The following is a 26,621-nucleotide window of genomic DNA, read 5'->3' on the forward strand; positions in this document are numbered from 1 at the left end:
CACAGCACTTTCCTGAAAACCTCATGGGGTTTCCCATGGGGAGCTTGAGGTACAACTTACCAGTCCCATGGCCAGCTGCTTCTCAGGGTTACCGTGAGGTTTGCCACTTTGGGAGGCATCCAGCTCCTGCTGCTAATGTTCAGTGCTTGGCTAATGTGGTGCGCTTCTGCCTCAGGTTTTCTTGGTGAGAAAAATAACGCCGCCAGACAGCAACCACCTCTATGCCATGAAAGTGCTCAAGAAGGCGACATTGAAAGGTAGGAGACTCCTGCTGCGATGTGTCCTAAAGAGCACTGGGGCAATGTCACAGCAGTCACTGCTGGCCCCAGGGTGGTCTGGGTGAAAGAGAAGTATCTTTATCTCAGCCAAACAACCTCCTTTTCTTTTTATCTATAAAAAACCCTTTTTGCAGTGATGGAGGTGGGAAAAGATCTGGCTCGAGCTGCCTGGTGCTAAGGAGCTTAAGGCCGGGGGCAAGGCTGACGCCGGGGCACTGTGTGCCTTCTTCAGTGTCTGAGCTGTTCCTCTCTCTTCCCACAGTGCGCGATCGAGTAAGGACAAAGATAGAGAGGGACATTCTGGCTGATGTAAACCATCCCTTTGTGGTGAAACTCCACTACGGTGAGTGTGGAGCGGGTTGGGATGCTGGGAGAGGGGCTGCAGGCTTAAACAGACGCTGACTGCCTTAAAGCACAATATGGAAAGATGGTACTGTAGGCACGCCTGCCATGAGCAGGTAGATGAGCTGCTTGGAGGATGCTGAGAGCCTCTCGTGGTTCCTAAGAGGCTTCGGGAGATACCTGAAATGGAGAAGAGGCCCGGATCAGTCTGTGTCCCCGATGGCTGTGCTGCTCTGGAGCCTTCACAATCCCCTTAACACAAATCCTTTCCTGGAAAGGTCTTTGGTCCCATGCCCACTCTAGCTTGTTGAATGGGGAACAGAGCATAGACCGGGAGAAGAGGTTTAAACATCAAATCCTTGGGATTAAAACATTAAATCAGGAGAAACTGAGAAAGCAGAGTTAACTAGTCAAGCCAGAGTTTGGCAGGATTAATGCTCTGACTGAGGAAGGCGAGGACAGCTTCTTTCCCTGTAAAGTGACCAGTGCCTCTCTCAGGAAAACGGCGCTTTCAGCAGGGCCTCACTGGCTGAAAGGGAACCAACACCCCATAAAATGAGGATTTTCTGTAGCGCCAGAGTGCTGCTGGTGAGCTCCCATTTCAACATCACGGACAGGCTATCTCATTTAGCCCAGATAATTAGCCCTACCTGTGTTTAACCTAGTAACCACGCAGGGCATCTGCACAACTGGAGCCATTAGGATTTAAGTGATTAATGTAACACCGTGGAGCCTTCCCTCAGCAGAGGGGCCTGATTCCTGCTCCGGCTTGTGTTTCAGCATTCCAGACAGAAGGGAAGCTGTATCTCATCTTGGATTTCCTCAGAGGAGGTGACCTTTTCACTCGGCTTTCCAAAGAGGTGGGTATGCTCTGGCATCTTGGTGGGTTGCTGAGGCTCTCGGTTCATCTGGGCTTAATTGCCTGGAGAAGCGATTGACCCTTGCAAAGTCTTTGAGAGGGGTGGAAAAAACCTCCAACCTGCTGCTAGCCCAGAGCTGGCACCTGGAGAGGATGTCTCGGGAGCCCTGTCCTCTGGCAGAAAAGCAGCAGCATAGGAGGCAGGTCTCACCTCTGCTGACCATCACATCAAGAACGAAGACATGCGAGAACCGTGTTCTGCTGCGGTGTCGGCTGATTGTGTCGCCTCGCTGGGACGGGGTGAGGGCAGGGAATGGGAGGGGTGACGAGAAGTTGTGCCAGGTGAAGACATCCAGGAACATAACCTGGTGAACGCAAATGAAGAATTTTTTAAAAACCTGTCTGCTGCTTAGCAACCCCATTTGGTTTTTTGGTGTTGCCGCTTAATTGATACTTTAGGATGGTGGGGGAAGCCTGGGGAACTTGGGTATGGAAAGGCAGGAGGGAGCAACACGGATGTGAAAGGTCTTGCATGGCTGCAGCGGAGGTGGTCCCACTGCCAGCGTTGTAACCCCAGCGCCTGTCCGCTTCTGCTCCCTTCCCACAGGTCATGTTCACCGAGGAGGACGTGAAGTTCTACCTGGCAGAGCTGGCTCTGGGGCTCGACCATTTGCACAGCCTGGGAATCATATACAGGGATCTCAAACCAGAGAAGTACGTGCGGCACAGCTGAGGCAGGGAACTGAGTCCTTCAGTCCCGAGCCTGTAGTCAGCAAACGGTGCAGCCTTCTTCCACCGAGGCAAAGCTGAGTGGTGCCCCGAGGCCAGCCAGATGGAAGGCAGCAGTGCCAAGCGACAAGGCTCCTGCTCCTCGGATCAGCAGTGACGGCCAAAAGCACTGCGGAGGCAGCATGTGTGCGCCACATGTCTGAGCAGTAATCCTTGGCTAGTCTCCGGGCTCCATCTTTATGCAGTTGAGAGCCTTCGGAGGGAAAAGGCTCTGGGCTGGGCCTCTGCAGAGACACGTACCAGCTGCATGAGTTGGGTATTCTTACCTGGGGGATGTGGGGGATCAAAGGTGGTGTCACCTGTGTGGGTCATTCGTTCAATGAGAAGTTGAGGGTGTAGAGAGAGGGGAACTGCTCTTTCTCCCACTCCTGTCTTGGTGATAGAGCTTAAAGCACTGGGGGAAGGGACACATAACTTTCTCCTCTGGATTCTGGGAGCATCTCAGACCAGCCTCTGCTGTGTGTGCTTCTTCTCACCAGCCCTTATTGCAGACAGTAACAACTTGTTTTTTTCATTCATGCTGTAGCATCCTCCTGGATGAAGAAGGGCACATCAAGCTCACAGGTAAGGGACTCCATAAAAGCCTCGTGCTCCAGCAAGCTTGGTTCTTGAAATGCAGAATTGCTTTTAGGCCTCTCTGCTCTGTGTGATTGCTCAGAGCACGCGGGCGCATGCTGACCGCTTTTCTCTTGTGTAGATTTTGGCTTGAGCAAGGAGGCTATAGACCACGAGAAGAAAGCCTATTCCTTCTGCGGGACAGTGGAGTATATGGCACCAGAAGTCGTGAATCGCCAGGGCCATTCCCACAGTGCTGACTGGTGGTCGTACGGGGTGTTAATGGTGCGTACCCAGCCAGTGGGTTTGGGGACCTGGCTCAGCAGCTGCTCCAGCGGTAGCTCTGAAACACCTTGACGTGACTCTGCATGTCTAGCAGATGTGCCGGCCTGGGGAAGTTCTCCAGGCTCCCCCAGAAGGGCTCTGTCACAGGCTGTCCAGGCATCCAGCCTGGTTTCTTGGGGGAGACAGAGCTCCTGAGGCTGTGGTCCCAGTGAGTGCGGGGTGCGCAGCGTGGGGCATCTGACTTGGGGGTGTCTGCGTCCACCCCAGCGCTGGGGCGCTGGTGTCTGTGCAGATCTGGTGTCTGTGCAGATCTGGTGCCACCATCTGGCGGTTGCTGAATCCCAGGGCTCCCACAGGGGCAGGGGCAGGTGCTGGCTTGAATATGTTCCCACTGCAAACCTCGTGAACCAAGCTCCTGAGAAAACAGGATGTCTGCGATCTTTTTTAGAGCTAGGCTTTTGATCCCTCGCAAGCTTGTCGCTAGCTTTGGCGAGCTGCCAGGTGAAGGTGCAGTGGGATCTGTGCAACCCTCAGACTTGCTCGGACGTGACCTCCCCTTCTTCTCTTTCCCTCCCAGTTTGAAATGCTCACCGGCTCGCTGCCCTTCCAGGGGAAGGATCGCAAGGAGACGATGACCCTCATCCTCAAGTAAGAGGAGTTTCTCTTTCGTCTATGTACAGGAGGTGAACTTCTGCTTGTTCTCTGAGCGTGTTGCAATTTGGGGGTTCTCGCAACTTAATGGCATTATTTGGCAAGCGGTTTTGGATCAACAGTTAGTTTGAAGGGTGCAATGTAAATGCCAATCAGATGATTGTACTTTCGGGGGTGGAGATGCTGCAGTCGGCTTGTGGGTTGACTTCTTTAAACCTGCAACGGATTGCTTAACTTCCTCTCCAGAGCAAAGCTGGGCATGCCGCAGTTCCTGAGCTCTGAAGCACAGAGCCTCCTGCGAGCCCTTTTCAAAAGGAATCCAGCCAACCGATTAGGTAAGACAATTATTTTTTATTTATTTTTTTTGGTTTCTGAGTACACCTGACGCTGTCTCGGGGCCTCTCACATCCTCGTGGGTCAGCAGCATGTTCACGCTTGTGCACAGTTAATGGGCTCGTTTCATTACAGCCAGGTTCCCCGTAATACCTGGCTGTCTTGCGTGTACGTGGTGGTAGCCTTTGCTTTGTCGGTGGTCCTGATTTAATGCGACGCACTCCACGGGTGCATCTTTCAGGTTCTGGACCAGACGGGGCAGAAGAAATCAAGCGCCATCCTTTCTACTCCACCATTGACTGGAATGTGAGTATCAGAAATATAAAAGTAAACTTCTACCCCACTCAGCACCAGTAACGCAGTTCTGCTGATTGCAGTAACAGCAGAGTCGTGATGCTTGAGCAGCTATGGGAGAGCTACCAGTCCAGGTTTCCATCTCTTCCAATAATCCTTCCCGAAACTAAAATTCTCTTTGTTCTGTGAATAACTGTTTCATCCCTGAGTTTGCCTCTAATCTCACCCTGGTTCGAATTTACTCATCTCTCAGCAGTAAGGTGCAGGTTTTAATTGGGGTTTGGCACAACACGGATTGTCTTGCACAAAGCGGGAAGGACTCAGGGAAACATTTCTGGCAAGGAAGTACCTCATTTTGTAGAGAGAAGCAGGGCGATAACTCAACCGGCATTTCCCAATTGCTTCTGACCAACTCCCTACTTTACCACATAATTTTGTCCCTTCCCTGTTTTCCCTTACTTGGTAAGGGATTTTGAAGATCAGCCTTTCAGAGCTTTCAAGGCGCCCAGCAAGCTGCCAGACTGAACCTCCGGCAACGCTAGTAAAGCTTATTTCAAATTTTTGCTTCAAGAAGCAATTTGGAGAGGCTGCTTGTGGGTGTGCTGGGAGATGAATGTCCTCCTAGGGCATCTCCTCTGGCTGTCCCTGGGGGGATACGTGTCAGCAAAGCCCTAATGGCAGTTAGGAGGAGGTGGAAGAGCCTGGCGAGGTAAATACTTTATGGATACTGCTTTTGGAGTGGGGCTAAGCTACGTATAGAACACTTTTTTTTTTCTTTGATTTATTATAAGGTAGAACTTGTAGAATTTCTCCGCAAACTGACTCAAAAGCACCCCACTGGCCAAGAAGCCTTCCCTCAGACTACTGAGCTGCAGTTCAGTGCTAAGCCACAGAGCTGTTTCTAGGTTCACAAAATCTTTTCTTGGCCTCTCGTTCCTAGCAAGCCTTTGCGCCCTTCTGAGTGCGTACGGGAGCGCTGACCTGTCGGAGCGCTTTCGAGCTGTCTTTGTTTTGCAGAAGCTGTACCGCCGGGAAATCAAACCGCCCTTCAAGCCTGCAGTAGGCCAGCCAGATGACACCTTTTACTTTGACACAGAATTTACGTCGCGCACACCAAAAGGTTTGTGTGAATTCACGCAAAGCCAAAGTTTCCTGTGTGAAATGACACTGTACGGCTTAAACGGTGATTTGCCGGTGCCAGGAGGGCAAGGTTTGCCTCCTGCTGCCAGATCCAGAGGCTTGCAGCGCTGAGGAGGTGACCCAGCCATAGATAAGTGGAGCGTTCTGTGTAAGCTCGGTGCTATGCGGTGTGGCTTTTGTCCTGAATAACCTAAAGAGGAGCCACAGCTGCTGGGGAGCACGGGGAAGGTGCCTGGTTCTGCAGGGCTCGCCCTCTTCAAGTCATCCCTCAACTCCTGTTGCAGATTCCCCAGGCATCCCCCCAAGCGCTGGGGCCCATCAGCTCTTCCGAGGCTTCAGTTTTGTGGCGACCGGATTGATGGAGGATGGCAAAGTGAAACCCGCCCAGTCGCCTCTGCATTCGGTGGTACAGGTAAAAAGCGGGGACAGAGGAACAACTGTTCGAAGCTGCAGTAACGCTCCAGCGTGGGTCTGCGGGACCATCTGGAGCAGAGCTCACGGGAAGCCTGAGGCCGCGTCGTTCTGTTTTGAATTCTTGCTTCCTGTTGTTCTTTAATTTCTATTGACTGTCGCGTGCAAAGGCCGGCAGGGCAACGCGAGTCTCTTTGCTTTCCCCTCCCCAGGTGGGCCCGTGCTGGCGGGAGGTCCGTGGGTTGGTAGGTGCCACCAAAATGCACCACGCTAGCCGCAGATAGCGTTAGCCCACTGACCTATATCTGCCTTGTTCTCTTCTGCCTCTCCCCAGCCGGGAGGAGAAGCTGTGGGATGGAGCAGACAGCCGTCTGTCAGCTCCCTCTCTGTTGCTGTTATCACTCATCGCGTTGCACAAACCCTTCCCTGAACCCTCCCAGCTCATCAACTCTCTGCTCTCCTCTTGCAGCAGCTGCATGGCAAGAATGTCCAGTTCAACGACGGCTACGTGGTGAAGGAGACAATTGGCGTCGGCTCCTACTCAGTGTGCAAACGCTGCATTCATAAAGCAACCAACATGGAATACGCAGTCAAGGTCTGAGATTTGCCATCTGAACTGAACTCCCCTGGTAGATTTCTGTTCATCCCCACAGTGACCAAAATAACATCCAGGAATGAAATCGCTTTCCCTGCTTGAGTAGGGCCTAAGTGGACAATTTCTGTGCTGCTGTGCGTGTAACTGCACAAGCTTTCTTATCTGGGAATAGCAGGGAAGCAGCGTTCCCCTCTCAGAGGGAGGACAGTATCTCGCCTTTCTTTGCAAGGCTTGCTGTGGCTATGTCAGCTCTTAACAAATAAGCCAGACATAAAACATTGGGGTTTGGGGACACAGAACTGATGAAACAACTAGGAGCTTATTGCTAAAGAGACCAGGGGACAGGGAATGGATACGGTGCAGGAACTCTGCAGGGCTCCAAACACTCACCTTTTTGCATTGTCCTGCTCCCTCTTCCCTTTGTGGCTAATGCTGGTCCGTGCTCTTGCAGGTTATTGACAAGAGCAAGCGAGACCCTTCTGAGGAAATAGAAATCCTCCTGCGATACGGGCAGCATCCAAACATCATCACCTTGAAAGATGTGAGTGTGACTGGAATGACTTCTCCCGTAGTTTGGTTTAGGAAGGGCAGATGGTCTGTGGGGGGAGCAATGCAGCTCCAGCATGGGCAACCCAGTGCCCCTGCTCCGTGTATGGCTCTGGGGTGGGGAAGCATCCCCCCCCCGGCCTCGGCATTGCTGATCTCTGTCTGCTTCTTGGTGGTAGAGGTACAGAAGGGAAGCTGTGGAAGCACTTTCCGGTTAACCCCTCCATGTTTGCTTTGGTAGGTGTACGATGATGGGAAGTACGTGTATCTGGTGACTGAGCTGATGAGGGGAGGGGAGCTGCTGGATAAAATCCTCAAACAGAAATTTTTCTCGGAGAGGGAAGCCAGTTCAGTCCTGCACACGATCTGTAAAACAGTGGAGTATCTGCATTCCCAAGGGGTGAGTTTCCTGTTTTCCTGGGAAGCCGCCTGGCGTTGCACTGTGCTCCCTCTCCTCCAGGGAGTAACTGTGCCTGTCAGGACTATTATTTCTTGCTGGTGTTGCTGTCTGGGTGAGCCAGATGCGGGGCCAAGGCAGGGATTGACTGTCCTGATGCAGCTTCGGACCTTTGTCTTCTGGGGGTATGAGAATGGCACTTTCTTTGCTCCACAGGTGGTTCACAGGGACTTGAAACCCAGCAATATTCTCTACGTGGATGAGTCAGGAAATCCCGAAAGCATTCGCATTTGTGACTTTGGCTTTGCCAAGCAGCTGAGGGCTGAGAACGGCCTTCTCATGACTCCCTGTTACACGGCAAACTTTGTGGCACCTGAGGTAAGCACCTCACTGACCTGAGTCCCTTCGGTAGCTCTCGCGTCCCTCCCCCAGCCTGTGCTCTCACTCGGCACAGGCAGGTCTGCCCCATTCCGAACTCCAGCCTGCTCTGGCGTATTCTGTCCTGGAATAGTTAATTACAGAAATACCACTTGTAGTAATGAACACATAGGGGATCTCACGTGCAGTTCTCCAACTTGTGCTGCCCTGATGGGAGGCTCTGCTTAGGGTACTGAGACTTTAAAATCCCAGTGATTTTCTAGGTTGCTTCTCTTCCTGATTAACAGACCTGGTAAAAGAGGTGGGATGATTTTCCACTCAGCTGTGTTGGTTTGTAAGAAAGGAAGAGAGCAGGCACGCGATGGAGCATACGTGCAGTGTCACCGCACTGGAACATGGCTCCTTTCTCACTTGTCATTTTGATGTGCCTGGGGGGTTCCTCTGTTCCACGAAACCAAAATTTGATTTGAATCCTGATCTTTAGTCCAAGACTTCGCCGTCAGTAGGGCTCTAGGAGCTTCACATACAGACTGCACGCTCTTCAAGAGCTGAAGAGAGCTCAATGACAAGAACCAAGCATTTATATTTTTTTCCTTTGCTTATTCTGTTCAGGTACTAAAACGCCAAGGCTACGATGAGGGCTGTGACATCTGGAGCCTGGGAGTTCTCCTGTACACCATGCTCGCAGGGTAAGTGCTTCTGCATCGCTGGAAGGCAGCAGCTGGGACTGTGACCACTGACCACCTTGCTCTCAGACACGCTCCGTGGTGGCAGTTGGACCTCTCCTTGTCGGCTGCTGCTACCTGGAGGCGCTCCCTGGCTGGGTTGTAACCCAGGACAGTAAATCAAATGCTCTCTCTTCTGTCCTCAGCTCCACTCCGTTTGCAAATGGTCCCAGTGACACTCCGGAAGAGATCCTGACCCGGATAGGCAGGGGGAAGTTCTCCGTCAGTGGAGGCAATTGGGACACTATTTCTGACATGGCCAAGGTAGGGTTTGATATTCATCTCTGTTACATTAAAGGGTTGAGGTGACGCACGGCCAGTTGCTGTGAGGCAAGTTTAAAGCAGGTTGGGGAGGAAGGGCAGAAGAGAGCAGAGAAAACCAGCAGTGTAGCTTCTACCCCATGCACGTCTCCTCCATAGCAGCTTCCTTCTCCCTGCTTTGTTTTAGCTCTGGCCGTGAATATTTGTGTGCAACACCAACCTCATGCTTGACGTGTGCGGGGTTTGCTGCTGTGTTACACCTCCCAAGCCTACTGAAAACATAGTTTGTACAAAAGGAGACTGATGTCTGAGGGCTTTAAACTTGGCTTCTGAATTTAAATTCAGAGGGGGCCAACAGGTGGTATTTTTGCATTTAAAGTATAAAATCTTCTAAAGTCTAACTTTCCAAATGATGCCCTTAGGATCTGGTATCAAAGATGCTTCACGTAGATCCTCACCAGCGTCTAACAGCCAAGCAGGTCCTGCAGCATCCATGGATAACCCAGAAGGACAGCTTACCCCAGAGCCAGCTGAACCACCAGGACGTTCAGCTTGTAAAGGTACAAAGTCTGGGCTGGTTCCTCATGGACCTTGGGCTCTTTGGAAAGCAGCGGTCCAGGTGGGGTGACGGTGGTGTGGGCAAAGCAGGATGGAAGGTTGGAGACTGTGGGCCAGGGGAGGCAATACAAGACAAGCAATTTTTTTGGCAGGAAAACCTAGGGAGGTTCTTTAACAGCACGTCGGTATGGGAGGGAGATTTAAAGAAAAAAGAAAGACGCTTCTGGCTTTGTTTGTGGGTCTGACTACTCTGGTCCCTCATCTTGAAAAGCCATGAGTCTGAAATGCTTCTACATGTAAATGACTTCTCATGCCTTCTCTCCAAGGGGGCGATGGCTGCCACATACTCTGCACTGAACAGCTCCAAGCCAAGCCCCCAGCTGAAGCCCATCGAATCCTCCATTCTGGCACAGAGGCGGGTGAAGAAACTCCCTTCCACCACACTGTGAAGCTGGGATGGTCTGTGGCCGCTCGGCGCGCTGCAGGCACACCAGACTTTGAACACCTACTGAAGACGGGGGGGCAGGAGATGGGGCGGTCAATGCCTGCATAGGAGCTCCCTTGAGGACTTCTTCTCAAAAGGCCAAGTGCCTTTCTGTTTCTGAAAGACTGGCTCCTCCTTGTGTGGACTCATCTTTGCCGAGAGAACTTCACTGTAAAACTTTTTTGAAGTGTAAATTGTCAATTTTTAAAGACATCCATCTGTGTATATGGGAACTAGAATGTATAACTGATGTCAAGTGGCACTAAAAAGCAGCTCTGGTTCACCCTTTCCTGTGTAGGGCCAGGTATTTGTTGTAGCTACATCATTTCTTGGAACTGATCCTCTCCAACGCCATTGCAGCTGGAAGAGTTGGGTTTTAGGCTTTAGGGTTTTTCCTCCCTTGAACCTTTCAATGCTCTTCCCAAATGGGATGCTCTTCCCAAAGTCGACCCCGCAGCCTCCTAGCCAGCAGCAGTCATGTTTGTAAAGGACTTCCCTCCCCTTCACTTCTTGTGCGTGTGAGTTCAGAGCGTAAGGTCGATTTTTCAGACTCCATTTCTTCCTCTCTCCTGCCCTCCCCCAGCCCAGACGACAGTTCTCTGAACAAAATAAACCACGGGTTTTCCAAACGCCCCCAGCGATGCTCAGCTCTCCAGAATACCTGCTGGGATTGGCTCACTCCTGCCCTCTGCCCTCCCATCTTCATGTTCTCCCCATCACTCCCTGGGGAGTTTGTCACCCGCGCAGGCAGGGATGACAAAGGAACTTTCTCCTTGGCAAAGCTGGCTCTGGCTGCTGCTTTTACTATTTTTGGGTTTCCTTTGCTTCAGCAGGAACCTCTGAAACAAACCATCCTCTTTTTTTTTAATTTAACTTTGTTCTACAGCTGGTAACTCAGGGTTTCTTTCTGAATTGTACAATAAACGTGTCATTCAGTTGATGGGTTTTTTTACTCGCTGACTTTTAGCCGCAGAATTAGCGACCCTGGTCATTCCCCTACGTCGGACGGGGATAATGATTCTTGCCTGCCTTTTGGGGAGATGTGCAAAGCTTTTTCCTTTGGCCCTGTGATGGGAAAACCAGCAGTACTGCAGTAGGGCTGCATATTATGCCACCTTCTCTCAGGTGCAATACCTCACTTTGCAGCGGGAAGTAATAAGAACCAGTTCTGGAATAAGGCCGTCACCAACAGGAACGGTGGCAGGATGCGGGCTGCGGAGGGGAACTTCTTGCTCTCAGGACATTTTAATGCTAATAGAAACCAACCAACACTTGGAGGCAAATTGTGCTAGAAATGAATTCCCGACCCATTCTGACTCGCAGGGAATTGCTGGAGCTCCCCGGTTCGGCGGTGGCTGTTTCTCGGGAGGAGCGGGAGAGCTACGGCGACTGCAAACGCTCACGTGCTCAAGGATGCGACTGAAGCCAGCAAAGGTTCTCCCGTGAATTTCTGCTATTGTGGCTGATCATGTAAGGAGAGGGGAAGATTTCTTTTTTCCTTTTCCCTTTTGCTTAGTCCCAGTTGACTCTAAAGTGGAGAATTCCATAAAAAACCATTTCTCAGAGATATACAGCTCTCTCCTCCTCTACCCTCATCCAGGCAGGTCCTGGTTTAGTCCCTGGAGCAGCCAGTGAGAAGCTGAAATAGGCACGATTTTTTTCTATATTTATTCCAAGTACTGCCCTAGTGTCCCGTGCCGCTGCGAGGAGGCAGCCAGTGCCCGTGCACACGGGATCTTCTCACTGGTTTTGCCACCGCCCCCCAGCAGAGCTGGATTTACTGTTTTGCTGATAGCTGGGGAGGGGACACTCCACCACGCAAAATGCCTTCTTTAAAAATACTTGCTTTCTCCTCTGGCACGAGGTTTGCGTTGGTGCCAGTGGACCTGCCTTATGTTTCCTACAGCTGTGCAGAAACTCTCGTGCCGGTGAGAAGGTGTGTGGATTTTAGGTACCTGAAACAAATACAATAATTATAAACAGCTTCTTTCTGGAGCTGGAGTCAATCCTGTTGGGATTGACGCAGACACTATGCCAGTTTTTCAGAATATTTCCTCTGTTGTGCTTCAAGGGTGGGGTCTGAAACGGTGGATGGGGTTGGACGCGTTGGTGGTGATCACCACTCGCTGGGAGCCTCACAACGGTACGGGATGGGTCTTAAACCAAACGTTCATCCCGCTTGGATGGCAGCCGGCTTGTTTGTACGGAATTGTAAATGTTCTCAAGTATCAGTCAGGAAAAACACGACAACCTTTGCTTAATCCTCCAGTGGTGCTGGTGTGAAGCCAACTAGTGACAACTCCAAGGTGCACAGGCCAACCAGGGGCAGAGCTCGGTGGGCACAGGGAGAGCAGCCCACGGTTGCTGCAGGCTCTGCCTGGCCGTGAGACGATACGCGGAACGTCGAACCCCGATACCCGGAGCGTCAAACCCCAATAGCCGGAGCATGAAACCCCCCTGCCTCACTGGGGTCTTCCATCAGAGGAACTTTGTGTTTGGTGCAGCTGTAGCTTCTGGGACCTCCATGACTTTGGAGAACAGAGTGAACAAGAAGGGCTGCACCTTGCTTTCTGGGGTGCTTTTAACCAAGTTGTTTTGCGTGATCTTTCCATAAGTAATAATAAGTCTTGATTTCTAGTTCCAGATCAAGCAAGTGCTGTTACTTTTTTAATTCCAGTGCTCAATAAAAATGGACTTGTTGATCTTTCTGTGTACGAGAACTGTAGGTGTTTGTAACGGGTCAGGTGGGCCCCCTCGTTCCCTTTCTGGTTTTGTCCCGACAGTATTAAACCTTTGCCAAAATACAGTTGGGACCAACCGCTGTCAAATTAACTGAAATTGCATTTTCTGAGGTGAAACCTGTGGCAGGTTGGGTGTCTAATGCCTGTTGGGGGGAGCCACTGGGTGTCTTAGAGAAGACCAAAATGATCTGCCCTCACCAGAGTTTGAGGTCATTCAGCTTTAATTTGGGACAAAGGATATACAGCTTACCTTTGTCTTGATTTGAAAAGGGACAAAAATGTATTTAACGTTCATACATAAGGAAATCCTTACAAGGAAAACTGCTTGTGTTATTTCAGGTGTTTAACAGTTGACTGGACCTCTGAGATTCTTGTCCTGTACGTCTATACGAAAGCTCAAGGGAGCAGAAATCCCGGAATCCAGCCTCAAATAGCTGAGTCTACCTGGAATTAACCTGTGTGGAAATAGCATGTTAATCCGTAGACAAGGAGCCTGAAAATAATGTTGAACCGCTCTATATAATACAGCTTCTGTATAAGAAAGGTTAAACTTTCCTCTTTCGGGGCGTAAAAGAGCAACTTTTCTGTTGTAAAAGAGGTTGACCCCGCTGAGAGGCCGTTTTCCTTCTTCCCACTGTGTGAAGGAGTCGTGCCTTCCTCTTAACGACGTGGTACTGACCTCTGTCAAATTAACCGGAGCGTAAATAAATGTATTTTGGCCTGGTAAATATTCCCATCATGACTATTTAGGCTGCCTTTAAAACTGAAGGCTGGTAACTTTCTCAGCAATCATCTTTTTTTTTTTTTTTCCTTAGTGAAACGTCACCGAGCAACTGATCTGCATTTGAACTTCCCATCCAACTAATGCCAACGCCCTCTTCAAATCCCCACCCTCAAGTTAGGTCACGCTAATTCTTTTTCTGGCGTCTTTAGGCATTTTTGGACAGTGAATTGCGCAGCCGGCGGCCTCCTGGGTGCCACCACCTCCTCGCGGTGCCGCCTTCCCGAGAACGGGGGAGGCTTCGGAAATACTCGGTGACCGCAAGCGTGTTCGACGGTATGCGGGGCGGCTGCTGCGCTTTCATGTAATATTCAACAATTTAATCCCTCTTTTAATGCGAAGAAAACAGTTAAAATATTTCAAGGTCTTCTTTTGCAAGTACATAGGGGGCTCTGAATAAAACCTTCATTCATGCTATGAAAGCTGGAGGTCCGCTGCCGCTCCATTTTCTTGCCTCTGGTTATTAAAACATCAAGCTGTCTTACTACTTAAGCCGAGCTAACTTGCTGCCTTCCTCCCTTTGTGTTCCACTGGAACACCTGCCATTAATACTAATTCTGCTCTGGAGAGCAACTCCCTTTCAGATATGCTTGTCTGAAAATAAATTGACATGTAAAAGGTCCCTTTTGTCGAGAAGCGCGTGTAAAGTGCCGGGGTGAGAAGCTGATCGCTTACAAAAGGAGCCCCCGACTCTTCAAATGCTGGGTGTGTGGAGGGGGTTCTAAATGGGAAATACGGCGGGTGATGCTGTAGATGGGCTGCCGTGATGCGACTGGAGAAGGATTGCGTGGCCGCGTCCTCTCTTTGCTATTAGACTCTTAAAATTTGGGGTCATTTTTGTCTAAACCTGCAGCAATAAAATCGCTGCCTCGTCTCAGGGGGAATGGCTGGGCTCCACAGGGACCCGTTTGGAGAAAACACTTTTTTTTTAAAAAAAAAAAAAAAAAGTGTTGTTATTAAGAATACTTCTTTGCTTTTTAACGCAACAAAAACTAAAAGCATCGGTGGCGAGACCTTTGATTTAGGTGTGTAATGACCTCTGGGGCTCTGTTGTTTTTCCTGGGACAAAAGTCTGAATCACTTCCAATTAGGAAGCAGCAAAAGAATCCTTGGTTGGAGTATTTATTCTGTCATCCAGGCAGCAGTGTGCGGCAGTAAAAGGTAAATATTTTTATTTTTAATGGAAAGAACAACTTTCTTTGAGTTCCTCATACCCTGTGGAGGTTATGGCTCTCTCCTAAGGAAGTTTTAAACTTTTTTAGAAGGTTGTTTTTTCTTTGGGGGGGGGGCAGGCTTTGGATTGGAGTGACGCCGCTTTGAAATTTGCTTCAGGACTAAGAGGTTGGGGTCCTGTGGCTGCGGACAAAGATTTAAGTGTTGTGGGGCGGCCCTGGCTTTCAGCTGCTGTCACTGGGTTTCGGGGTCTTCCAGCGAAGAAATCGTTCACTTCATAATTAAGATCAAGTCGAAACATGTTCAGGGCTTGAAAGAACAGAAGTGGAACGTGCCAATTGCACAAACCTTCTAGATGAGCTGGTGTCACTTCTGCTTTATCAAGCGAGTACGAACTCTCGTGTGCTGCCTTGCTCAAATGCTGTCTTATTTTTAAACAGCAGATGGTGTTAGAAACCTGTAGCAGGTGGAACCTCTTCAGTTTTATGCGAGAGATCAGGAGTAGCAGCAATTTCTTGTTTCCCTAGGGGTAGTTCCTTCACGAGATGAGCAGCAAGCTGGCCCTCTACTTGGGTATTTATTACAGAGGGAAAAACTTCTGAATCACACATGTTCCCATGAAAGCAAGCAATTCTGGGTTGACGTATCCTGGTTATAATAAAAGGAACCTGGTAATGTTCTCCATAATCCTCTGCTAGCAACTCTAAAAGAGAGATGCAGCAGGAGAAATGAGCTGTGTTTGCTGCTGTACCTCAAAATCCGGCTCCAATCTGCCGTAGTCTGTTGGTTTCTTGTCTGGGATAATAGCACTTCACATGCTTAAAGTGTTTTATAAACATTTAATTACCGCAGCGTTTGACTCGAAGCCAGGAATCTCTCATTCATCTGCATCTTGCAAGGTTTGTGAAAATGATATTCAAATTACAGGATTACGAGAAGGGCTGAGTTCAAACTTCACGTAGGGAAACCTCCGTTAGCCGGGATCTGCCAGCGTCGCTTGTCCCTGCGCCCGCGTTCTCCCGAGCGAGTGACTCCTTCAGCAGCAGAAACGGTGACGTGGTTTTGAATCCCTCCAGATTTGAGGATTTGTCAGTACCCCAGGACAGGGAGCTGCATTTTAATCATATTAGGGAAACGATATGCTAAATTCTCCTCAGCCCGTGCTGTAGGAACTTCTAAGGCAGGCGGGGACTCCAGCTCTGTCTAGACCAGAGCCGTGTTTGATCCCGCCACGTCCTCTGCAGGAAAAATCATTATTTGTTAAAAGTCGCTTTTTTTCCCACTCGCCAAATTACTTGTAATTTTAACGTGTCTTCTCCGCTCCGACTCCCAGCTCTATTTTTTGAAAAAGGTAGAGAAACGCGGGCTTACAGCGTGGTTTTTGTGCTGTGCCGCCTCGCTCAGCTCACTGTCAGCCCGGGGGAAGCCCCCAGTTTTGCTGGGGTTTGTGACGCCAACTGGAAGCAGCAAATAAAGGTAAAAAAGCTTGTATGGGATTAATAATTTCTATCCAACCATCTGCCTCTTTCACCAGCTCCCTTTTCTGTTCAGCAGGTTGTTAAACGCAGACTGGGTGTGCAGTAATAGAAATCGTTTCCTTCCCGTGGAAAGAAAAAAAAAAAAAAAAAAAAGAGTTGTTTTGGTGGATGGATGCAAATGATCGCTTCTGGTCAGGGCAGGAAACCCAGGTGAGAAGTTCTTCTCTACGAGCCACGTATGAGCTGACCCCGATCCACTGGCTTGAGGAAGAGTTATCCTAAGAGGTCAAGGAAGAGTTATCCTAAAAGGTCGAGGAAGGGTTATCCTAAACGACCGAGGAAGGGTTATCCTAAACGACCGAGGTCTGCAACTGCTAACATTTCCAGTCTTTACTGCAATTCTGAAGGCATATTGTGAGTCCCCTTTAATAAATGCCATTGCTGGCAATTAGAGCCTTTTTAATGAGACAGATCCCTAATTTCAAGGCCCCAGATGAGTTGCTGCTACGCCTGCGCTCTGTTCAGCGAGTTGCGAGCTCGCGATGAGCAGCGACCCGCCAAGTAAAACTGGAGTCCCTTTTCCTGCGCTGTTTAAAGAAGGGGTAGGGAGCGCTTCTGATGTTTCATTAAAGCTGGCTTTTCTCCTTGTGGCAGAGCAGATTTAATCAGACCCGCCTCCTAGTTCCAGCTGCTGGGTTTGAAGGCTCTGATCTGTGCACTGGGTGCACGTCTAATTATGGAGGCAATTCCCATGGATACCAAGAAGAATTGTCTGTACTGGCAAAAAAATGATCCCAGCTGGGAAAATGGTGAAGGAAAATGCATTGAAATATTCGGGAAGGGACTTCAAAAGTTTCTGGAAATGTAAGTGAGAAACATTTCTGGTGTTCTTGCACCTCAATGTGCAAATCTTCACTGTTTTAAAAATAAGATACAGGTTGTTTTCCTTCTGGTTTGCAAGAGCTAATCCAGAGTTGCTGCTTTTTGTGCCGCCGGGGGATTTACCAGCACAGCAAAACTGATATTCCCCTGCCTTGTTGCCTGCATCCGCTGCTGCTTCACCCTTGCTCTTGTACCCTACAAGGTTCCCTCCGCTCACCTGCCCAGCAGAAGGGTGGTGTTGGGAGAAAACTGCCAAGAGTTTGTGTTTCCGTAAAGGCACCACCCCGGGAGAGGCAGCTCGCTCCCCTGGGGAGGCACCTGCCCAAGGGCTGGTAATTCTGGTTCCAGCTGCGGTGCCGGTGCCGGGGCCTTTGGTAAGTTCCTCCCCTTTATGCCTCGTTCTTCTGAAACATATGAATTTAAATAACTTATTTCTGTGCAAATTAATATTTGAAGGGGCTGTTTGAGGAAAAAGAGCACTCCCTGGTTAAAAAGAGAGGGGGAAATACCTAGTCATGCGCTGCTCAGAAGTGGAAAATTAAATGAATGTGATTTTAAATTATTTTGTAATTGTCGAGCTGTTCAGACTGCATGGGGAAAAAACAGATTTTTTTTTTTTTTTATTTAACAACACAAGTGAAAAAGTCATTTTGAGGGTTTGTTTGTTGGTTTTGTGGTTTTTTTGCTTTGGGTTTGTTTGGAGGTTTTGGGGAACTTCCTAATCAACTACATAATGGTTGTAACTTGTATTTATGTCTCTAATTTGTCTCCAGCAGGAGCTCAGCCACTTTTCAAGATGTTGCTAGCTAATATAAACATACAGAAAAGAAAAGCTGCAGTACTATTAGGTTGGATTTCCATCTCTTTCTCATCCAGGGCACCTGCTCCCCTTTCCCTCCCCCCCACCCCAGTCTTCCCAGCTGTCTGTCTGTCTCATTTATGTCAATTAGAGATTCAATGCTGCCTGATTTAATTGGCCTCACTTTCCCCTCTAATAGAAACCCAAGCGACGGCAGGGCAGGCAGCTCTCCGTGGGCTGCCTGACTGGGGAAGGAGCCCGTCTCTCCCGCGGTTGGGAGGGCTGGGGCTTGTTTGCAGAGCAGAGCACAATAACCTGTTTGTTACCATGCACCACGGAGAGGCCGGGGACCTCCTAACGGGGATGGGACGCGGGCAATGATGTCATTTGAAAGCTTGGGGGTGTTTCTGAGCGGTTAAGGGATTTGGGCAACCAGCGGCTCACCTCGGGTTGCCTTTTAGCGTGCTGTAGAGCTCGATATTTGCTGCCCAAGCTGGCAGTTCTCCCTGCCAGGAGGCTGAGTCCACGTAGCGGCGCTTAACCGTGAGCGAGGTTGACCAAGACCTGGGTTTCACGAGGTTTCCATGAGGGCCTGATCCTGTGTCCCCTTCGGGCAGCAGACCTGGAAGCAAACCAGCTCAGATGAGATCTTTGCCATCCCTCCGCTCCCCCCGCCGACAACTGAATCCCAGGAACCAGATCTGACCTACTTCTTCTCCCTGGCTCCTTGCTGGCGTCTCCCTGACAAATTACACGGCCCTTCTTCAGCTCTCAGCAGAAATGTGAGTTTCCCAAATAGCTGGCCCACAGAGGCGTCAATATTAAACAGCAACAGTACCATCTAGTGACTTGGACTTACAGAGAGCATCATTTAGAAGGGGAAGAGGAAATCTGTGAATGAGTGAGGCCGAGCAAGGTCCCACGTTTGCAAATGAGATCCTCTCTCTCGGTTCATTTGGATTTAGGAAACAAATCGTGCCGATGCCACAACTGACTGTCTTTGAGAGCGCTGTGCTGTGCCGCTTCCTCAGGAGACAGTCCCATTTTTAGCCTACTGCCTCCCCGCTGAACCCAGCCCTGACCCACGCTCCCTCTGCTGGTAACCAACTAATTGATTTAATGCCTCCGCAACTTCTCGCACACCCACTCACACGCACAACAGCAAATCCTTGCAAACGTACCAGACGAAATTTAGAGCTGTGGTGGTTTCCCAGTGCCAGTAAATTTTGCTCTGACGAGCCACCAGTGGAATCCTGAATTGGACGCGTGAAATAAATATGATACAATTCAATTTACTAAATCAAAAATAGGTCCAAAACTGAGCGTAAAGGGCGCACTCCACGCCGATCTGAAATTACAGGCTCTCCTTCACAGCTGAAGGGAGGAAATCAAATTAGAGCATTTATTTTTCCATCAAAGGACATTAGTCCTGATACAGGCTTGTTGCTCCTCGCCATCGTTTATCGTGCGCAGGAGTTACCCCTGTAAGAATCTGGGTTGACCGAGGCATCGTTTGGAGGTATCAGGTTAATGACGGGCTATGGCGTGTTCTGCGCTTAAGGTGGGAACTTTTCACGGCTGTTTTGTAACACGCGTGTGCATGCTACCCCTTTCCCAGTGAAAGAGGCTGTTATCGCAGGCACAAAATGCACCGGATCGAGGAGAGGTGGCGCAAAACCCTGTGCTGCAGAACTTCAGTGCTAAAGCGCTTTATTGAGCCTATTAAATACCATTGGCACCAGCAGAAGAAATCGCTTTGCTGGCTGATCAAATGTGTCCCCTCCTTGCTGCGCAGCGCTGCCCTGAGTCCACTTAGCCTTGCTCGTGGGCTGATGAGCGCCTGACAATTTTCCGGTTTCGAATTAAACAGAAAACTAAATTAGCAAATTAATTGTTTGCCATGTTTTTCCTTGGTCCCCATCAGCTGCCTGAGGACCCGCAGCCAATCCCGAGCCCCTCTCCGCAGTCCCGAGTAGAAGGTGGAGCCCTGCGCTAGGTCCCGCTATCTACCAAGTGTCAGTCATGTTAATTTTAAATTACTTTTGTACAGCTTGGTGTCAAAACGATTAAAGCATGAAAAGAAAAACTGAACTGGAGGGAGGGAAAGGGTGGGGGGAGAGCGAATGAATAATTTACCTTGCATTTACAGCAAGGACACTTAGATTTCTTGAACTCCTCAACTCTGAGGAGCCTGAAACTTTTATTTCCTTGACTGTAACCTGTTTGGGATTATGCCTGAGCAGGTGCTCTGTAGTCTACAGGGAGGCAATAACTGCTCGCAGCACAAAGCTGTGATTTTTATCTCCGTTTCTTCCCAGGCAAGACTTTTCTCCGCACTGCACTTGCCGATTGTTGCAATCGCCAACACAGACAAATCCACCCACCCACATGCAGACCTTTTCTCCCCTTCTCGCTGCACCACTCCCAACTGGGTTTACTCCATAACCCGCACGTACCGTGCTAGGCAATTACATACTCAGAAAATACAGAAATGCATAATCAGATACAGCCTTAAATCTGCAAGAATTAGAGTTGTAGGACTGCAGTGTAACATCCCCGTAGCTCTCTGTCGAGTTCACACAACCGGCCCATGTGCATTACGAAAATTTGGGGGTTGGGGCACAGCCTGCTTTTCTCTCTCTTCTTAACTTCATCCACGGCTTTTTTTCTCTTTCCAGTTACTGAATGGCATAATCAGTGGTCTTTGAACTATCCTTCTAGATCTGTTGAGGCCAGAAGAACAGCAAAAAGATTTGTAAGGGGGCAACCTGTCATCACCAGAAAATGTGAAAGTTAGCTGCGTCTGTTGATGTTTACTGTGTCTTCAGCTTATACATAGGAGCATCTTCCATTCATTAAAAAAAAGGGTATAAATATTTTGAATTATTTTGTCTTGAGGGACTACAACCTGCAATGAGGTGCCTTTGACAGATGATTGCTAGTAGGGTGACAGAGCTGTTTGGGAAATGAGAGAGGCTAGATACTCGCCTGTAACGTATCCCGCAGGATGTGTGTGGGCTTGAACTGATTTGTCAAATTTGAGAAAAGAAAACAATTCCACTAATGGGTGTTTTCTGAAAAATGAGCATGCTGTCTTGGCAATTTTTGTTCTGTCTTGTGCTGTCTTCTCACTACTTCTCCTTGGCAGCCACAGAGAGGAGACACCTCTACCTTCTACCTGCATTTTACTTCTTCGGCCTTCGGACTAACGCAGCCTTGCCCGATCGCAAACAGGTCGTGCGACGGGTTGAAAAGCGTGCTTGAAACTTCCTCCTCCAAAAAGACTCGCCTGACTTCTCTAACGTGTTTGCTTTGGCTCGCTAATCTCCACCTCTCTTTGTCCTCGTGACTGTAGTTCCTGTGACCCGCAGCGCTGGCTCCAGCGTGAAGGTGAACACAGGTACCCCCAACAGCCACTCATTCAAACAAGCGGTGACTCCTCTCTCTGCTCCCCGTGTTTGTGCCGCCTGCGCTTGGAGCAGGGAAACGGTGTGAGTTTGCCTGGTTTAGGGGCTGTGACTGGACGGCGGCGGCGCACAGGCTTTCACTGAAACCTGCAGGCGTGAAAACATTTCTTTCATTAATAGTGGGATTCCCTTCACATGACAATGTTTCTTCAGCTGCTGATTCACAAATACATCATTTAGCTGACTTTTTTTTTTTTTTCCCCCCATTTGGGAGTCTCCTGTAAACTTCCCTCATCCTCCGCCAGAGGCCTAGCAAGAGGCTCGAAAGATAAAGAGCGGAATCTCTTGCAGTATATTTCAGTAACATCACTTCAGACGTACCATGTGGGAGTACCGAGTATCAAGTACTCCGGTCTGATAACCACAGCTTTCCCTCTTTAATATGCACTTAGTGATAGAACAGCAGCTAAATAAAACTAACACCTTTTTTTTTTTTTTTTTACTACATTCTGCTAGTCCGGATTCAGAGCGATCTCTGCTCGCTGGAGTAACTTTAAAAATAAAAAACATCAGCTGGAACATTAAAAATACAGGTGTAAATACTATACTGGATCTGGTAATTATTTAAAAGAAAGCACAATTCTCAACCAGATTATCTTTTTTTTTTCCCCTAAGCAAGCAGGACTGCCCTTCTACCCGGCGCTGGGGAGCCACCGTAACAGCAGGAGAGGGATTTGCATTGGATCTATTATCAACAATACCGTTAAATCACTTCCAACTGCAAAATCTTTACCTATCAGTTATGAAACGGTTTCAAATTCTAAACTGTCTGCCGGCCAGGCAATTAGCATCGTTAATTGAACAAAATTCAGCCAGAATAATTGATTTATACTTAATTACAGAACCTGGAACTTTTCAAGGTGCATCTTTGCATCTTAGCCCGTCGTGCTGAGGATCCCCGTGTCGGGCTGCGGGCGCGGGAGGCACATTATCACTCGCACAGCTCTCAGGAATCACTGAAAACGCTCAAGTGGTTAATATTAAAGTGGTCGATACTGGAGTGGTTGCCATAAAAACAAGAGGACAAACAATAACTTACTCAGACTGGAGCACACTAAAAGGACATTTAGGAATAAACCGCTTTTCCTCAATTAAGAGTTCATGAAATCAGGGAGCTGTGGGCTTTTTTTCTCTCCAACACTCGAATTTCCTGCAGTTGGACAAGAAGAATTTGAGTTCTGTGTTTTAATGTGGTGTTTTTCTTTTTTTTTTTTTTTTCCCCAGGCTTTTGATAATCCTTCCATGATAATTTAAACTATCTACCAGGCAACGTAAAGCTTTTCAGTCCAGACTATTGAACCAGCTCTTTGTCGGTAGACACTTTATCCCCTTGAAGTATCCAGGATGATTTATTCTTATGGGACTTGTAGACAAAGTGACATTTTCCTATCTCCTGCTATCTAAACACAAGATTGCAATTACTCCGAAACAACCAGCATCAGAATGTGGTGCGCCATCGGCTTTTCAATAGCGGCTGTTTATTGGCTTTCCCCGGGACCTGCCTTTTTTATTGAGGGGGAAAAAAAAAAAAAAAAAAAAAGGATCTGGAAACAATCGATTCTCAGCCAAAGTTTTTCGGAGGCGTTGTTTTTAATTTGCTGACTTGCTCCAAAGAAAGCTGTCTGGGTGTAAATTCGCAGATCTGCTGATGAGTAATCAGCGAGCTTTTGTGTTTTAATATTTTGATGGTAGAAGGGAAGCAGCGCAAGACTGACAGAATAAATACATATATTTACAAGACGTTCTGTACTGATTGGAGTACAAAGACCAAAATAATAAAAGTGCAACAAAGAGAGGAACTAACTAAAAGATACTAAAAGGGAGCTGAGGCCTAAAACAGAGCACAGATCGTCTTTAATTGACTGGTGCTGGAGGAGCGTAAAGCCGATAGATGTTTCTCTCTTTGTCCTCAAGAGCTGGAGGCTGCACTTTCCAGTAGATCCTGAACTCCGTAATTTAGAGCTAAAACCAATGAAGGAGACGGCGACTTCAAAGAGATCAGGAGGTCGAGGACAACCTTCACCCTCAATTTACATTTGGATTTTAGGTTTGTAAATGAAGCCACGAAGAGATTTAGGGAACAGTGTTAAGGAAATGGAAGCGTGTGAGCGGTGCTGGGCATCTAGGATGAGGAAATTTCTATGGAAATGCTTGGCCGCTAACAGGATTTACGGGTATCTACTTGCTATAATGGATCTTTCTCTTCCACATAATTTCATTACATGTTGCCTGCTTTTCCTGAGTGGTCCCAGCATCCCCGAAACTCACGGATTCAGCGGAGGAAGAGGGGTTTTTTTGTGTCAAAGAGTTGCATTGCAACAGCAGAGAGGATCAACACCACCACGTTTAAAGTGCAACAAACTCTGGGACCTGAAAGAGCTGGAGAGAGCAGCTTGTAAAAGGCCACAAGCGGGAGAAGGCAGTGGGAGCAAGTTCGACGGTTAGGCAGAATCACTAAAGCCCATATCTAATGAACCATACGCTATTTACTGATGCCGCGTGTCCTTGTTTGTGTATCACGGGCATTTATCAGTGGCCTTGCTTTTCCCTCCTGTTTTTTTCCCCCCCACTTCATTTTTTTTTTTTTTTGTGGCTTGCATACACTATGCGCTTTTGTCTCGTTAAGCAAGTACTAATGTGTAGACCCCAAAGCCCTCCCAACTTGAGAATATCCTTTAGCTGAGTCTAACGAGTTTTAGCCCCGTAAGAAATCCTGTTGTTTGGAAGCGAGGAGAAGAGTGGTGCATGAAAACCCAGGCAAAAAGGATAACCGATCGTATTCAGAGCAAGAAAGGCAACACAGGTACAAGAGCTGGCCCCATTTCCTCCATTTTTTCACCCCCCCCCAAAAAAAGGCGAGTTTTCTTTCAGCTCTCTGAAGCCAGCAGCCCTGCGCAGGAGGGCCCGGCCGCCTCGCCGAGCGCAGCGGCAGGCAGAGGGCAGCAAAGGGAGGCTTTTCACTTTTTTTTTCTTTTTTTTTCTTTTTTTTTTTTTGTTCTCAGCCCTTTGCAGTTGGAGCTTTCCAGCCCGATTGTGCTAAATGCTTATGTACCAGTGTTTCCATTTACAAACTCGGGCCTCCCCTCCCCCGCCGGGCGCTCCCATTAACTCCCGGCCCCCGCAGCCCCGCTCCCACCGAGGCCCACGGCGGGGAGCCGGAGCCACCCCGGGCGGGGAAACACGGGGCAACAGGGAACCGATTTGGAGGGTAGCTGCCCCCTATTACCCCCTCAAACCAGGCTGCTTCTCCCCGCGCCCCCTCCCTGCCAAGGCCGGGATGAAGAGCTCTTCGTCCCCCGGCCACTCAAGTCACGTTCTCCCGTTCCCCACCCCTCTCCTTCGGGTTATGAAGGGGGAAAAAAAAAGAGGGAAAAAACGGGGGGAAAAACGGGGTGCCCACCCCCCACGACGGTTATGAGGGAGTTTATCCTTCACTTCCCCGTCCTCCATGTGCACAGGAAAGGCGGGTGGGGGAGGTCGGTTCGAGGGGTATCAGCGGGCTCAGGGGATGGCCAGGCTGCCCCTGCCGGTCCCCGGTGCGGCGGCGGGGAGGAGGCTGTGCCGTTCCCCCCCCCTTCCCGACCTGGGACTCCTTCCCTCCCGCTCGCCCCCCCCCCCTTCGCTCCTAAGCGGGAGTTTCCAGGAAGCGCTGAGGAGAGCCGCAGCACCGCGCAGCCTCTCGCACAGCGAGCTCCTTCCGCCGAGGCCGTGGCAGGAACGCCAAGTAGTCCCAACCGCCTCGCCTCTCTCAACCCGGCAAAAGGCTCCGTCCCTCAGCGGGTTACCGTTACAGGAACGGGGAGAGAAGGGTTTCTCACCCCGCGCCCTCACCCCGCGGCCTTGGCCAGAATAAACCAGGAGGAAGCGGTGTGGGGAGGGGGAGGGGAGGTGAAAAAAACCAAGCGCCGGCTCCGGCGGAGGGGTCCGGAGGCGCGGAGGAGTGAGGAGACACGGGGAGCTGTGCGCGAGGGCGGGGGGTGAGCGGGAAAACGCGGCGCGGAGCCGGGAACAGCGCTCCCTCCCCCGGCGGCGGGGGTGGTGCTGAGGGGGCGGCCGGGCCGGCAGACCACCCCCCCCTCCCCGCTACCCTCAGTGGGGCGAGCGGGCAAAGTTCGGGGAAACTTTTCCCCTTCAGGTTCAAAGGCGAGGGTCTGAGGGTCGCGCCTCGGCCTGCCCGCCTCAGGCGACGCGGTTTCCTCCTGGCAGGTGAGCGCCCTCGGAGCAGTTTCCACACGGGCCCCGCGGGGCTGCCCCGTCTCCCCCCCTAACCCGTGGTCGGTGCTTCCTCCCCGCCCCCCCCCCTCCTTGAGGGCCCATGTTTCTGTCAGCACACCTGGCCCTTACCGTCGGCCCCCGGGGGGGCCGCGCTCCCTGCGCCCCACAGATAAGGAGCTGGGCTCACCCCACCCCGCCGACGGCCACCGGCAACTTAATGGCTCGTTTTTCTGGCCGAGCGGGCCTGCGAGTCGCCGAGAGGCAGCGCCACGTTTAGGGAAGTTTGTCCTTGGTCCCCCCCATGTGTGTCGTTCCACACCCCCTCGGGTGTTTGATTTTACACAGGACCCCACAAACCCTAAAGCCGCCCCTAGACGAGAGTTCGCATCCTCCTGTTAACCCTGGAGGGAGAGCAGGGCAAGAAACGGTGATCTAAGGCCCTAAACCGCCCCCCCCATCCCCTCCCCCTATCCCAGTTACACAGGCTTCATGTCCTCCCATTAACCCTGTGGAGAGAGGACAAAAGCTAAACTATGATCCTGTTCTGCTTCCCCCATCCCGTTCCCAGCTACATGAGCTTCACATCCTCCTGCTAACGCTGAAAGGAGAGGAGAACAAGAGCTGCTGATGATTGTAAGGCCTTGCTGTGCTTCTCCCCACCCCCTCTGCCAGCCCCATCCCCCACTGCAGCTCCCATAGACTCGTATCCCTCCCATTAACGCTGAAAGGGGAGGACAGGAGCTCTGATGGGTTTTTCTCAGGCTTACTCTGTTTTCTCTCTCCCCCCCACCCCCCCAACCAATACCAGCTCCACAGCCCTGCATAAGTGCAAAGCATGCATCTGGCTCTGCTAGCACATCGACTGAATGCCCCTTTCCTCTGAGCTCCACAGCCCTGCAAGGGAAAAAAAAAAAAAACTGATTCCCCTCGTTTTGCTTATTCATTATAAGGGGCTGGTAGTGTGCTTTTTTAAAACGTGTGATCTCTTGTTTTAGAAGCATCTGTGCTTTAAGGTTTTGTCTTCTATCTTGAATGTAGCTCTTGGTAATAATCTCTTGAAGTGCTCCATTTTTGTCCTTAAAGTTCTATTTTATTTCCTCTTCTGGATCAGTGAAGGTCGGTTTAACCCTTTATATGTGAAAATCAGCAGTCACTTTAGAAAAAGGTTGCCTTTTTCTTTATTAATTCATAGTTATAATATTTT

The 26,621-nt window shown here is 49.8% G+C and overlaps 1 protein-coding gene across 6 annotated transcripts in view; it reads left to right on the plus strand.

The window, feature by feature from the left end:
- Positions 1–10,821, plus strand: part of RPS6KA1 (ribosomal protein S6 kinase A1) — a 55,977-nt gene extending 45,156 nt beyond the window's left edge. For all 6 annotated transcript variants that reach the window (XM_063355931.1, XM_063355930.1, XM_063355932.1 and 3 more), the window contains 19 exons: positions 176–257; positions 541–621; positions 1,401–1,480; positions 2,087–2,193; positions 2,795–2,832; positions 2,966–3,108; positions 3,686–3,756; positions 4,006–4,094; positions 4,334–4,398; positions 5,404–5,506; positions 5,811–5,938; positions 6,407–6,532; positions 6,984–7,073; positions 7,320–7,478; positions 7,692–7,853; positions 8,466–8,542; positions 8,725–8,842; positions 9,262–9,399; positions 9,724–10,821. In XM_063355931.1, coding sequence (XP_063212001.1) covers positions 176–257; positions 541–621; positions 1,401–1,480; positions 2,087–2,193; positions 2,795–2,832; positions 2,966–3,108; positions 3,686–3,756; positions 4,006–4,094; positions 4,334–4,398; positions 5,404–5,506; positions 5,811–5,938; positions 6,407–6,532; positions 6,984–7,073; positions 7,320–7,478; positions 7,692–7,853; positions 8,466–8,542; positions 8,725–8,842; positions 9,262–9,399; positions 9,724–9,846 — 1,980 coding nt within the window. In that variant the 3' untranslated portion in view covers positions 9,847–10,821. The remainder of the gene's footprint in view (positions 1–175; positions 258–540; positions 622–1,400; positions 1,481–2,086; positions 2,194–2,794; positions 2,833–2,965; positions 3,109–3,685; positions 3,757–4,005; positions 4,095–4,333; positions 4,399–5,403; positions 5,507–5,810; positions 5,939–6,406; positions 6,533–6,983; positions 7,074–7,319; positions 7,479–7,691; positions 7,854–8,465; positions 8,543–8,724; positions 8,843–9,261; positions 9,400–9,723) is intronic.
- Positions 10,822–26,621: the final 15,800 nt, after the last annotated feature.

The sequence above is a fragment of the Chroicocephalus ridibundus genome, chromosome 19, assembly GCF_963924245.1.
Source record: "Chroicocephalus ridibundus chromosome 19, bChrRid1.1, whole genome shotgun sequence".
In the NCBI taxonomy this organism is placed as follows: Eukaryota; Metazoa; Chordata; class Aves; order Charadriiformes; family Laridae; genus Chroicocephalus; species Chroicocephalus ridibundus.